At 44.2% G+C, this 15,025-nt stretch overlaps 1 protein-coding gene across 4 annotated transcripts in view; it reads right to left on the reverse strand.

Moving 5' to 3' along the window:
- LOC137371420 (neutral amino acid uniporter 4-like) overlaps positions 1-15,025 on the reverse strand; it is a 452,533-nt gene that overhangs the window by 273,098 nt on the left and 164,410 nt on the right. For 2 of the 4 annotated variants that reach the window (XM_068033993.1, XM_068033992.1), the window contains one exon: positions 12,786-13,759. The exons of the other annotated variants lie outside the window; for them this stretch is intronic. In XM_068033993.1, coding sequence (XP_067890094.1) covers positions 13,744-13,759 — 16 coding nt within the window. In that variant the 3' untranslated portion in view covers positions 12,786-13,743. Of the gene's footprint in view, positions 1-12,785; positions 13,760-15,025 lie in introns of those variants that run through there. 4 annotated transcript variants of the gene reach the window in all.

The following is a 15,025-nucleotide window of genomic DNA, read 5'->3' on the forward strand; positions in this document are numbered from 1 at the left end:
GTGGTAGCGGAGGGTTGTTTTTCAGATTGGAGGCCGGTGGCCAGTGGTGTGCCGCAGGGATCAGTGCTGGGCCCTCTGTTGTTTATCATATATATTAATGACTTGGATGTGAATGTAAGGGGCATGATTAATATGTTTGCAGATGACACCAAAATTGGTGATATAGCGGACAGCGAGGAAGGTTGTCTAAGGTTACAACAGGATATAGATCAATTGGGAAAGTGGGCAAGGGATTGGCAAATGGAATTTAACGCAGACAAGTGTGAAGTGATGCATTTTGGGAAGTTAAACCAGGGCAGGACATATACAGTGAATGGTAGGGCCCTGGGGAGTGCTGTTGAGCAGCGAGACCTTGGGGTGCAAGTACATAGTTCCCTGAAAGTGGCAACACAGGTAGACAGGGTGGTGATGAAGGCGTACGGCATGCTTGCCTTCACTGGCCAAGGCATTGAGTACAAGAGTTGGGACGTCATGTTACAGCTGTCCATAACGTTGGTTAGGCCGCGTTTGGAGTACTGTGTGCAGTTCTAGTCGCCGCACTACAGGAAAGATGTGATCAAGCGAGAGAGTGTGCAGAAAAGATTCACAAGGATGTTGCCTGGTTTGGAGGGCTGGAGTTATAAAGAGAGACTGGATAGGCTAGGTCTGTTTTCCCTGGAGCGAAGGAGGCTGAGAGGGGACATGTTAGAGGTATATAAAATTATGAGAGGCATAGATAGGGTAGATGGCCAGAGTCTGTTTCCCATGGTAAGGGTGACTAAAACTAGAGGGCATAGAATTAAGGTGAGAGGGAGGAGGTTTAAAGGGGATCAAAGGGGTAAATTTTTCACACAAAGAATGAGCTGCCTGAGGAGGTGGTGGAGGCAGGAACAGTAGTGACATTTAAGAGGCATCTGGACAGGTACTTGAATGAGCAAGGCTTCGAGGGATATGGAATTAATGCAGGCAGATGGGATTAGTATGGATCGGCATTATGGTCGGCATGGACGCGGTGGGCCGAAGGGCCTGTTTCTATGCTGTATGACTCTATGCCCCCTCTTTACTTTGCAAATTACAACATGGATCTAATCCAAACTGCAATTCTAAGACACTAAGCCAACACAAATCTTTCCTCAAGTTCTGATACCATTGAAATGACAGAATTCTCCACTGCTCCAGTGAGGAACAGCTCACTGTTCTTAACGTACAATATAAATCCATACATGAAATTCATAGCTTGCGGCTTGTATTTTGATGGCGTGCTCTGATATATAAAACTGCAGGCACTTGCAAAATGTAATTATTCAAAACTGATCATTTGGCTAAAGTAATCATTACAAAAATAGAAAAGCATACTGTAGTGAATCTATGCCATTACAGGCTGGTTATTTAGAAACAAATACATTGAAAAAGGTACCTACTAATCACACTCTGTTATTAGTGTGGATTAAGGGATAAATAATTACATTTGCAACATTGTAAAACTGAATTTGTACCGCATCTTACAACTGCAACAAAACTGCGTAGTGTGCTCCATCTTCCTGTTGCTTTCTGCACATGTTGTGCCATGACGAAAGTGACAAGGACTAACATCTTAATATATTCTTGGATGCGCATAGTGTCTGGTTTGAGATTTGGCACAAATGCTGTAGCTCTACAACACTTGTACTAGACTTGCACTATTACAACTTCTAATATTCTCTCTCCCTCCTCCCAATTACTCCATATTGCATCTACCAAATGAGAAGGTAATCTCACTATAACGAGAATACCATGCAAGTCAATTTACTTTCTTCCAGATGGAAAAACACAGTGGAAACTCACGATGACTTCGTTGCATGTGACAACCGTTCATACCGCCAAACAAAACAGCAATTTGGGAACTGCGCATTACAAAAATATTAAATTTGGCTCAATGAGTTTATGGTTTCTTTAAGATTTTTATGCATTTTATAAAAGATTTTCTGCAGAACAATCACAAAATAACACAAAAAAGATACATTATGCTTGGTTGACAAAGGGCTAGAATTTGTTCAGCGCATCTTTTAGGCACAAGGGTCACAATTCATGACCGACCCGTGCCCAATGCCGTGGAGGCAGGCAGCATGCAAATTTGGTGCTGCCTCATTTACCTGATTGTAGCACTGATCCAAACAGGGCCCGTGCTGCTGGCTGCCCGAGTGCTCAGCAGGGGAGCAAGCAGCATGTGCTAATAGCACATGGTGCAGGCAACCTCTTCTTAAAGGTAGTCTGTCCCTCCTGAAGGGAAGCTGCACTGAATCACAGGAGACTGCTGCTAAATACTATTGCTGCAATTCCAAACAAGTAAAATGGAAAACCAGGGAATACAGGGGGCTCCTAGGTTCACAGATGTGGTGCTAGAGGCCTTAATCATGAAGGTGGACAAGAGGAGACACACCATGGTTCCACACCGGTCCTGAAGAATGGCCCTCAGAAGGGAGTGGGAGCTGGTTGTGAGGGAGGTCAAATTCCAGCGTCTGGCCCAGAGTGCCTGGCAGCCATGCCACAGGAAGTCAAATAGCCTCATGTGCATCTTCATATGACAGCTCCTCCCAACCTCTCACGCTGCTCAATGCGCCACACTCCCATCACTCACCCATCAGCAGTCCCTGGCACTCAGGACTCATGCCTAACATCCCGATGCTCCACCTCAACCTCACACACATTCCAATTATCCCAGCCTTCCTTTTTAATGTGTTTCATGGGATGTGGGCATCACTGGCAAGGCCAGCATTTGTTGCCCATCCCTAAACTGCCCTTGAGAAAGGGATGGTGAGCTGCATTCTTGAGCTGCTGCAGTCCATTTGGTGTGGGTACAGCCACAGTGCTGTCGGGGTCAAGTTCCAGGATTTTGATCCATCGACAGTGAAGGAACGGCAATTTATTTCCAAGTCAGGATGGTGTGTAGTTTGGAGGGGAACTTGCAGGTGGTGGTGGTCCCACCTATCTGCTGCCCTTGTCCTTCTCGGTGGAAGAGGTCACAGGTTTGGAAGGTGCTGTCAAAGGAGAGTGTTGAGTTGCTGCAGTGCATCTTGTATATGGTACACATTGCTGCCATTGTGCATCAATGGTGATGGGAGTGAATGTTTAAGGTGGTGGATGGGGGGGGGGGGGGGGGTGCCAATCAAGCGGGTTGCTTTGTCCTGGATGCTGTTGAGCTTTGAGTGTTGTTGGAACCACACTCATCCAGGCAAGTGGAGAGTATTCCATCAAACTCCTAACTTGTGCCTTGCAGATAGTGGACAGGCTTTGGAGAGTCAGGTGGTGGGTTGCTGAAGAATTCACAGACTCTGACCAGCTCTAGTAGCCATAGTATTTATGCGGCTGCTCCAGTTCAGTTTGTTGATGTTGATAGTGGGGGAATTCACCGATGGTAATGCCACTGAATGTCAAGTGGAGATGGTTAGATTCTCTGTTGTTGGAGATGGTAATGGACTGGCACTTGTGTGGCATGAATGTTACTTGCCACTTATCAGCCCAAGCCTGAATGTTGTCTTGGTCTTGCTGCATATGGACAAGGTCTGCCTCAGCATATGAGGAGTTGTGAATGGTACTGAACATTGTGCAATCATCAGTGAACATCTCCACCCAGCTCCCGCTGTTTCCACATATCTCAAACTATTCAGCTGTAACAGACACATCACCCAAACACAGTGCAACACTATTACTGATATTCTGCCTTTTCTCTTGCAGGACAAGGTGACACACAATAGAAGGGAGCAAAGGAGAACAAGGAGTCTGCTTCTCCTGAGCCTGAAAAAGCGATTTGTTTCTACATCATGGGGATGGCTGCAACAGAGCTCATGGCATCAGATGTTGCTGAGAACATTCAGGACGTCCCTGCCTTATGTTCCTTCTCAACTTTTAGCAAACCCTCATCCTGCTATCTGGCACGATGAGTAAGCTGCAGATGGTGTGACCATGGAACTCTTGCTTTCCACCTTTTTCCCTCAACCCAAACTTCCCCTTTCTGATTTCCTGCTTTCAGAGACCCAAGATCTGCTCCTGCCAGCCACAGCACATCACTTAAGAGGCCCAACCACTTTATTTGACACTTTCAGGCACCAGCTCAGATACAGGGATTGCATGGACCTTAGAAGCAAACAAAGCTGGGATCAGCATATGGTGAGTCAGCGGGCACGAGTGGCTGCAGACAGGCTGGAGGGAAAGGACAATTTGTGTGCTAGTTCACTGAAGGGCGAGGTCAGAGGCAAGTTCTGCTACAGGGGTCTCAGATGAGAACTTGGATGGCGCCACATTCAGAACATTGATGAGGATGTAGAGAGGCTGGTATATTTGCTGGCCTGCTACACAGCCTCTTGTTATTGCCAAGAAACATGGAGGAGTCCGGCTCCAACTTGGAAGAGAGCATCACGCAGAGCTTAGCCCCTCTGCAGCCTGTGTTTCACCTCGCGTCGTGCTGCTGATCTAGAGGCACTGCAACTGCAGCCCCATACCTTTTCAACCTTTGTATGAGCAGGTCACCACATCCTCTTTCCTCCCTGTGAGGATGCAGCAAAAGTGCCCGACAAATACAGGAACTCACAACAGCACCTCTAAAAACACTCCACAGCATTTCCTGAGACTTTTCAATAGAAGTTAATTTCAATTACCTTACCTGCAAGTTGGGTGCCTGGCCCTTTAAGTAATGCCAATGCTGGACCCCTCTTGCAGCTGAACATCTGTTCTTTGGTGAGTGACAAGCAAATACATTGAATGGACCTGCATGGTTCAAGTTATCAAATGGTGCGTCAAATCAGCCAGTAGGGCTGAGTGGCGTCATGACAGCACCAGTTCAGAGGCTTCTGGCGCACGCAAGAGACACCACCATGAGCGCCATGCCAAGTCAGGATCACCGGGCATTCCACATCAGAAACTGCTGGAAGTACAGAGCGCCTTATTCAGAGGGCCTCCAGCTTTCATGGCACGATGGTGCTATGGATCATAATTTCACGCCCCTAACATGTCACCCCAGAACAAAGAACTTGAAACAACAAAAGAAATGGGCCAAATAGAAAAATCAGCAACACTCAACCAAAGTATTCCCATATTAACAGAATAAAAGTTATGAAGAGGAAACTTTCATGAAACATCATGGAAGAACTGTCAACAATCACTTTTAGGAACAGATACAAATGAAGTCTGTTGATTGGTAACTAATACACAGGAATGCTCGAGAGCAGCTGCTAAAATAGGAAAGTGAATGCAGCAGTATCACTGAATCACAAATGAGCACTGTGAACATTTCTTAGGAGTATTTGTGCACATGAAATGCTTGTACCACAATCCTGAATGAAATTAATTTTCTCTCAAATGGCTGTGGGCAAATTCTGCCAATAGGTTCACTTCAAATAGGGAGCCTGTGAAAAGGCAATAAATTCAGCATAAAATATACATAAAATTCAGATCTGAGTCACACATGTCCTCAAAATCCCTTGCTCCCATTTTATTATGCACCTATGCCGCGGGGCGGCACAGTGGTTAGCACTGCAGCCTCACAGCTCCAGGGACCCGGGTTCGATTCTGGGTACTGCCTGTGTGGAGTTTGCAAGTTCTCCCTGTGTCTGCGTGGGTTTTCTCCGGGTGCTCCGGTTTCCTGCCAAAAGACTTGCAGGTTGGTAGGTAAATTGGCCATTATAAATTGTCACTAGTATAGGTAGGTGGTAGGGAAATATAGGGACAGGTGGGGATGTTTGGTAGGAATATGGGATTAGTGTAGGATTAGTATAAATGGGTGGTTGATGGTCGGCACAGACTCGGTGGGCCGAAGGGCCTGTTTCAGTGCTGTATCTCTAATCTAAAAAAAAATGTATAGAGGAGCTTAACAAATTGAACAGCCTGCTGGAATGTATGATATTTCAGTGTACGACCCCCTTTTTATGACTCCCATGATAATGACTGTTTAAATGATTTAAAATTTTATCTGCAGCTGAGTTGATATACTAGAGATATAGCGGCACAGTGGCGCAGTGGTTAACACCGCAGCCTCACAGCTTCAGCGACCAGGGTTCAGTTCTGGGTACTGCCTGTGCAGAGTTTGCAAGTTCTCCCTGTGTCTGCGTGGGTTTCCGCCGGGTGCTCCGGTTTCCTCCCACAGCCAAAGACTTGCAGGTTGATAGGTAAATTGGCCATTGTAAATTGCCCCTAGTGTAGGTAAGTGATAGGAGAATGGTGGGGATGTGGTAGAGAATATGGGATTAATGTAGGATTAGTATAAATGTGTGGTTGTTGGTCGGCACAGGCTCGGTAGGCCAAAGGGCCTGTTTCAGTGCTGTATCTCCAAATAAAATTTTAAAATAAAATAAATAATACTTTGCTGTGTCGGATACCTCTGAAGATCTCTCATTTCCCTTCCTTATAACTAGAGTGTAGTGTCTCTCCTCCCTCTTACTGTGTGGAAATTCAGCCTGTGCTTCTTCAGAGGTTTGATTTCTCACCATTCATTTACTCTGAATTCCCTGGAAGTTTCTTCTATTATGTATGGCTGTTTGTGTTTTTCATTTCTAGTTCTTCTATAAATATAGCTTTCTCTCTCTCTCTCTTCCCTCACAATTTATATGTTTATTATCTTTCCACCTCTGGTGCTACACCCTTGAATGGATTCTTTTCCATGTGGGATATGGGTTTGAACTCACAATAGCTCCCAATTTTGGTCATGTAAATAAGGAAGATCAGAAGGTCAAGAAAATTAACAATCAATAACTGCAGGTCATTTGCACATGGACACAGCACAATCTCGACAAATTCAAAATGGAAATTTACAGGGGAAGAGATAGTACAAAATAGCTTGCTTTAGTCTTTTCCCCTAACCGACACAGATGCAATAGGCTGAATGGCCTCCTTTGTGCCACAGATTTTCTCAGCTTCTACCTCTGAAAACATCAACTCTTGCAGGCGTATAGTTCCATCGTCATCTGGCAACTTCTAGTACCTCGCTTAAGTCACAGCTCTTCAAGTCAGCAAACAATTTTACTGTGGGCTACATAGCAGTCAGTCTGATCCTGTTCTCACCCAACGTACACACAACCATTTTTCAGCAGGAGTCACTGGACAGTGATCAGGTGCAAGAACCCTGTCTGGTTTTTCCCTTCCCTAGCTCCACAGCACCTGGGCCAATTGCAGCAATCCAACTGCTATAATCGTGGAGATCAACACAAGTAGCACAAAACAGGAATCAAATCATTTGGTTTGTACAGCATGGTGCTGCATTGGCCAACCATCAGATACACATTTAGATCTTTTCTGCATGAACTATGGATATTGTCGATGAGCACAAGCCCCCTTAATATAACATCTGTAGTTGAAGCCCTCACGCAAAGTCCCTTCTGTCTCTTAATTCGGAAAATACGGTCTCAAGTTTTCCCCAATGGCATGATGACTAAATGCAATGTTTGGTGTGGTAACAAATCAGATAGACCAGGAAAATCCAGTTTCAAATACTAGGTCAATGCTTGTTCATTTTGTCTGAGGCTGTAGGGAGAGGAAGAGTGTCAGTTTCAGTATACGCCAAATGGCAAATATTAATTTAATTGGTTGGAACCTTGTATTAGACTTTTACAGGAAATTCTCACAAGTAATTTTTTTCTTATTAGGTAAACTTGCAGCCAAGATGGCCACAGCAATTTACATTTGAATCAAAAGATCAGACTACAGCCAACATGTCTGGCTCTAGCCAGAACAATGGGGTGCTCTCAGTGATTAAATTACCTGGAATGGCCTTATCAGCAAGGTTGTCAAGGGCCATCTACACACAATGACTTTGAAAGAGCCAAAACTCTCCAAGTGTGACTGGACAGCTTGAGGTGTAGCACCCTGAATCTCAGAGGAGATTCCAGAAAGCCCTCATTAAAACAAAATAAGGGGCTTGATAATGTCATATGACTGCCTGCGCAGCTCTGGAGAGACTGTAAGCTTCATCACACAGAAAGCAGACAGAGCAACAGAAAAGCCATCAACGAAGCAGCTCTCTCTCTCCAGTAAATATCAAAAAGACCCGGCTGCAACTAGAAACCACCCCCCCCCCCCACCCCGCCTACAGACCATCACAGCCAGCAACTAGGGGACAAGAATCAGACCCCTCTTCTGCCTTCAGGAGTCCTGAGAAAAGCATGCCCAACCCCATGCACATAGCCCAGTGAGGACGTCAGGAATACAACTTCAGCTGAGGACTTGAGATTTAAATAAAAGCAAAATGCCGCAGATGCTGGAAATCTGAAATAAAAACACACAGTACTGGAAATACTGAGCAGGTCAGGCAGCATCTGTGGAGAGAGAAGCAGAGTTAACGTTTCAGGTCTGTGACCTTTGATCAGAACTGGCAAAGGTTTGAAAAGAATTAGATTTTAAGCAAGTGAAGGGGGGGGGGGTGGTTGGTGGGGAAGAGAACAAAAGAGAATGTGTGTGATAGGGCAGAGGGAAGGAGAGATTAAATAACAAAGCTGAACTGGGACAAAGGCAAAGTGTGTGTTAATGCTAAGCAATAAGAAACTCTTTGCCTTTGTCCCATGAACTCCTTGTCAGCCCTTTCTCATTGCATAATACTAAATCTAAAATAGCCCAATCCCTAGTTGGTTCTTCAATATACTGTTCCAGAAACCCATCTCGTACACACTCAAGGAATTCATCCTCTACAGCATTCGTGCTAATTAGGTTTACCCAATCTGCATGTAAATTTAAGTTGTCCATTATTACTGTATTGCCCATGTTACATACAGCTCTAATTTCCTGATTTATACCATGCCCAACAACTCCCACCAATGTTTGCTGCCCCTTGCTGTTTCTTAACTCTACCCAAACTGATTCTACATCTTGCTCCTTCGATCCTCTCTCACTAATGTACTGATCTTGTCCCTTATTAATATCGCCACCCCACTGCCTTTTCCCCTCTGCCTATCCCTCCTAAATGACGAATATCCTTGAATATTCAGTTCGCAGTCCTGGTCACCCTGTAACCACATCTCCGTAATGGCAATTAAATCATACCCATTTACCTCTATTTGTGCCTCCAAATCACCTACCTTGTTGCGAATGCTGCGTGCAGATAGAGTGCCCTTAACTTTGTCTGAACATTATTCCTCATTCCGATCCTATTTGATGTTTGCCTTCATTTCGTCTGTCTTCCAATTTACTTACTATTTCTCTACTTCCTGTTACCAGTTTTCCTTCCTTAAATCTGAGCTCCCTCTTAGGTTCCCAACCCCCTGTCAATTTAGTTTAAACCCTCTCCCTCTACATCGCTTAATCCTCCTATTCCTCTGCTCACTAGCACGTGGCACTGAGAGTAAGCCTGAGATTACTGCTTTTGAGGTCCTGCTTTCTAATTTCTTTCCTAACTCCTTAAACTCTGCTTTTAGCATCTAATCCCTCTCCTTACCAATGTCGCTGGCACCAATGTGGACCACAAACTCTGGCTGTTCACCCTCCCCCAGAAGAATATCCTGTAGCCGCTCTGTGACATCCTTGACTCAGGCACCGGGGAGGCAACACACCATCCTGGTGTCACATCTGCAGCTGCAGAAACGCCTGTCTGTTCCTCTAACGAATCCCCTATCACTATTGCCCTTCCACTCTTCTTCCAACCCGACTGTGCAGCTGAGCCACAGACTTGGCTGTTGCTGCACTCCTCTGAGGAGCCATCACCCTCACCAGTATCCAAAATGGAAAACCGGTTAGCAAGCAAGATCGACTCAGGGAGCTCCTGCACTACCTGCCTGGCTCTCTTCGACTGCCTGGCTGTCACCCGTTCCCTCTCTGCCTGCACATTCTTAACCTATGATGTGACTACCTCCCTAACGTGCTATCCACGTAGTTCTCTGTCTCGCAGCTGCGCCACAGTGACTCCAGCCGCTGCTAGAGTTCCGAAACCCGGAGCTCAAGCTTCTGCAGCTGGTGACACTTCCTGCAGATATGTTTGCAAGGACACAGTTGATGTGGTCACACGGATTTTAGCAAGGCTTTTGCAAGGTCCCACATGGCAGACTGGTTAAAAAAAAAGCCCATGGGATCCCGGGGAATATAGTAAGCTGGATACAAAATTGGTTCACTGGCAGGAAACAAAGGGCTGATGAGTGTTTTTGCGACTGAAAGGCTGTTTCCAGTGGGGTTCTGCAGGACTCAGCACTAGGTCCCCTGCTTTTTCTGGTATATAGTAATGATTTGGACATAAATGTAGGGGGAATGATCAGGAGGTTTGCAGATGACAGAAAAGTTGGCGAGGCGGATAGCTGTAGACTGCAGGAAGATATCAAAGATATCAGGTGGGTAGAAAAGTGGCAAATGGAATTTAACCCAGAGAAGTGTAAGGTGACGCATTTGGGGAGGTCAAACAAGGCAAAGGAATATACAATTAATGGGAGGATACGGAGAGGTGTAGAGGAAGTGAATGTCTACAGATCCCTGAAGGTAGCAGGACAGGTCAATAAGGTGGTTAAGAGGCATATGGAATCCTTTCCTTTATTAGCCAAGGAACAGAATGTAAGAGTAGGGATGTTATGCAGGAACTACATAAAACATTAGTTAGGCTACAACTTGAGTACTGTGTGCAGTTCTGGTCACTTCATTACAGAAAGGAAGTAATTATGGTAGAGAGGGCACAGAGGAAATTTACGAGGATGTTGCCAGGACTGGAAAATTGCAGCTATGAGGAAAGATTGGATAGGCTGGGGATGTTCTCCTTGGAACAGAGGAGGCTGAGGGGAGAATTGATTGAGATGTACAAAATTGTGAGGGACCTGGACAGAATGGATGAGAAGGGCCTCTTTACCTTAGCAGAAAGGACAGTGACTAGGGGGCACAGATTTAACGTGATTGGTAGAAGGATTAGAGGGGAGATGAAGAAAAATATTTTCACCCAGAGTATGGTAAGGGTCTGAAACTCACTGCCTGAAAGGGTGGTAGAGGCAGAAAACCTCATCTCATTTAAAAGGTAGCTGGATGTGCACCTGAAGTGCCGTAACCTGCAGGGCTACGAACCAAATGTTGGAAAGTGGGATTAGGCTGGGTGGCTCTTTCTTTTTGGCCAGCGCAGACACGTTAGGCCGAGTGGCATCTTTCTGTCCTGTAAACTTTCTATGGTTCTATGATACAACAGAGATGGGTGTCTCAGTTTCCCTGGGCAGCCCACGCAGCATATATAGTAACAATTACCGTCACACAGTCTTCACAACTCAAGTTCCTCAGGCAAACTTTCAGCTCCTTTCTTCAAGGATTTAGCTGCTGTTCTTCCGACAGCAGTTCCCTCTCAATCCGAACTCCACCACAAGGGACACTTCTCCAGAACCTCCTCAGCTCACAACAGTCTTGATGGTGTGAATCTACCAGTCTTCCCTTCATCAGACTCCTTTAGTGACAACCTATGGACTGTATGGCCAGGTCTGGTTAGTTGGTTTCTTTAATTAACAGAAACTGCTCCTGGATTCAGTCTTCACTTTCTTCTGCTTGCCAGCACTTCATTCCTGCCTAATCTGGGGAATATTTTATCTCCTTTTATCTGGTTCTAACCAGTGTCAGTTTCCCCAGAAAACTGAAGTTACTTTTCCAGCTTCTGTTTCAGTTCCAATTGCTGTTTCAGTTAAGTTTCTGCTTTAGTTCCAGCTTCCCTCTCAGTTACGTTCTAAAAAACAAGCTTTACAATCATGGATTCCATCACAATACTAATTTTTTTCATAAAATGTCAATTATGCAAATTTCAGCATAAATCTTTTTATAATAATGATAAACAAATATTCCATCAGTGTGTTGCAAATTTTGGTTGTGCAGCAGATTAGACTACAATATCAAATGTCAGTCCCCTTTTATCCATTATTTTGTACAACATATAAACAGAAACACATTTAAGCATCTGAAATTGCGTTCATTATCTCTCTACCCTGTCATTAGAGTAACTGCACAGCATCAAATACACGTTGATTCTTTTTGAAGATGCTTTAATTATTTTCCAGAGCCCAATCTGGTAAAAGGAAAGGAAAGCATCTTAGACTTAACATATCAGGCTGAGTTACTGTGTACTCTGCTCACATGCCATTTTAAGGATTAAACTTTATACACTGGAAAAAAAATCACTTTTTTTAAATACATAAAAACAAAGATTTTATATGCTACTCAATGTCATTTTAGTTATCCACCACTGTCCAGTACAAATCTCAGAATTTCTGTGCAATACAACGCGTTGTTACCAACTGGATGTCTTAAGTGAACTAGTCTAAACCTGACATCACATTACATATGAAAGGATAGCACTAGAAAAGTCTGTAGTCCATTGGGTTGATCCCAAAGCCCAAGACCTCTCAAACAGCACAGCAAAATAATAAAACAAACATGCACCATTATTTTATAAAACTTATTTGCACAGTATGCTGTCTGCAAGGCATATTTGTGCCTTTCCTTCTAAGCTACCGTATCCTTGCCCTTGATGTGTCCTGTACTGGTGGTTGAGCACTCAGCTTCCCCACAGCGAGAAAAATGGCAGCAAACAAAGATTTGCTGGCAGCTATACTTCTACCCTTGGAAGAGCAAAGCATCATCATCCTCCAGGTACTCCAATGGCAGCAGTACTGCCTCATTTATAGTATTACCAGCAAGCCATCAGTGACAGCAACACTGCATTGGAAAGGGCATCTAAATCAAAAAGAATCAAGGTGTACCAAAATTCAAAACTTGCTTGCAAAATCCCATGGATGCCACTAGGAAGATGAGGTTAAGATCAACTGGAAGGAAAAAACTGACTATCAAAAAAATGTTGATCTTAAGCATTTAGGGTAGTGTTTTTGTGGTGTGAAGGTTTGTGGTGAGCAGCAGTTACATGACACAGAGCTAACAGTGTACAGCTTTCCATGTTTTTGTAAGCTAAATATATAAATTGTAAATTAACTCATCCAGTAGAATGCAAGGTGTAACATTAAATATTAAACAGCTTAACCAGTGAAAATGTTCCCATAGACCTCAGTTAACAAAATATATTTTACACAGCAGCCAATTGAGGGAAATGGTGTGCAAGAACATTACAAAAGAACAGGAGTTTCACATTTCAATAGACATTTTGGACTCAAAATGCCTGTTACATGCAGTTAATGAGCAACGGATGCCTCATTAGAGTGGTGTAAAAAAAATTTTGCTAAAATTAAGCAAGAATGCAGAAGACTGCACAAAGCACTTTGATGTCCTTGATACCCACTAGGTGCTAAAGTGTAAGATATCCCAAATTAAACTTGAAGGAAGGGGCATAAAAAGAATACCATCTCTTCAAGAAGAGGGAAAAGTAACGATAATTTTTAACTGCATGCAGAATGAGGAAAGCACACATATGAAAATCTCAAATTTGGCATTGTTATTTTAATATATAGGTGATATAATGCATACTATTAAAAAGATCAAACATATACAATGTAAGTTCACATATATGGATACCTATAACATTGTGTAACAGATAAGAACAAAATATCTGTTTTTTACTTTTATCTACATTCACAGAATTTGGTCAAACATTTGTGCAAAGTCTTATTCAGAAGTCTTTAAAAATTGCTCCTGATAGGCTGGCAATCCAAAAAACATATTCACACATTCATCTACATCCCAATCCATCGCTGATACCTCAGAAGGTACTATCATCTTGCCTGAGGAGGGAGCAGCAGAGGAAGAGGAGGGGCTGGATACCATTAGCATCAACATCCCAGAAGCATAACGCAGCCTGGAAGACGTCATCTCAATTGCAGGATCCTCCAAAGGCCACTTCACAAAAGGATGACGTCATCCCTCACTACACCTGGAAAACATGAAGGGACACATCAGCCACATGGGTCAGGAGCTGTCCCCTCAACCCTCCACTGATCTTTACTCTGCATGTAACTCATACTGTACCTACTCTGGGAGTGTTTGCTGACATTGGCTATCTGAAGCAGGAAGTGCTCCACTGCACTGATATCCCTCACAGTAAAAAAAACACGCATGTATATGTGGGATGGCTCATCTGTTCAAACTCACTGAGCCCACCTGTGGGGCAGGTGTGTGGCAATGTCTTTGACTGCAAGAGGGCACACCCAGCAGGTTCCATCCTCAGCCTATGCCAAGTTAACTGATCTCATGTGAGCCACACACAAAACAGGAAGGATCCTGGTTCCATCTCCACCCTGTGGTGACTTAGCTAATCTTGCATGAATTATGGAGTAGAGGGTCCAACAACTTACCTTAGTGTCCCCTGAGCTAGGGAGGGAAGAAGTCAGAGGGTACCTTCTCCTGATTACTGTTCAGTCATTCCTCGTGGAAAGTGTATGCAAGTTGAGTGAGGATGGGATCGGGACCAGGCTGGTGATGCCTCATCAACTTAATACCCTGCCAACACTCATCATTTGTACATGCACGTGGACAACAGGGCCATTCGGATGAGACCCACCAGTGAGTCACCACCCATGGGACAGAAGGGAAGGGATAAAAATTGGGATTGAGTAAAATTATCCTAGAGCAACACGTTCCATATCCTCACAAGATCATAAGAAACAGGAGCAGGAATAGGCCATTTGGGCCTTCAAGTCTGATCCGCTATGCAATAAGATTGTGGCTGATCTTCTACTCCACATTCCTGCCCGACCCTCATAGCTCTCAATTCCCTTTGTATCCAAAAATCTATTATATCAAACTTGATCATACTCAACAACTGAGAACCCACAGCCCACTGGGGTTCCAAAGATTCACAACCCATTTAGTGAAGAAACTTTTTCTCATCTCAATTCTAAATGGCCCAACCCCTTATTCTGAGACTGATCCTGTGTTCTAGATTCCCCAACCAGGAGAAACATCCTCCCAGCATCTACCCTGTCAAGGCCTCTAAGAATTTTATATGTTTCAATGAGATCATCTCACATTCTTCTAAATTCTAGGGAATATAGGCCTAATCTACTCAATCTCTCCTCCAAGGACAATTCCCCCTTGCAGGGATCAGTTTAGTGAACCTTTGCTGCATTCCCTCAAAAGCAAGTTTATCCTTCCTATGGTAAGGACACCAAAGTCATGCAAAGTACTCCAAGTATGGTGA

Source organism: Heterodontus francisci, chromosome 6, assembly GCF_036365525.1.
Source record: "Heterodontus francisci isolate sHetFra1 chromosome 6, sHetFra1.hap1, whole genome shotgun sequence".
In the NCBI taxonomy this organism is placed as follows: Eukaryota; Metazoa; Chordata; class Chondrichthyes; order Heterodontiformes; family Heterodontidae; genus Heterodontus; species Heterodontus francisci.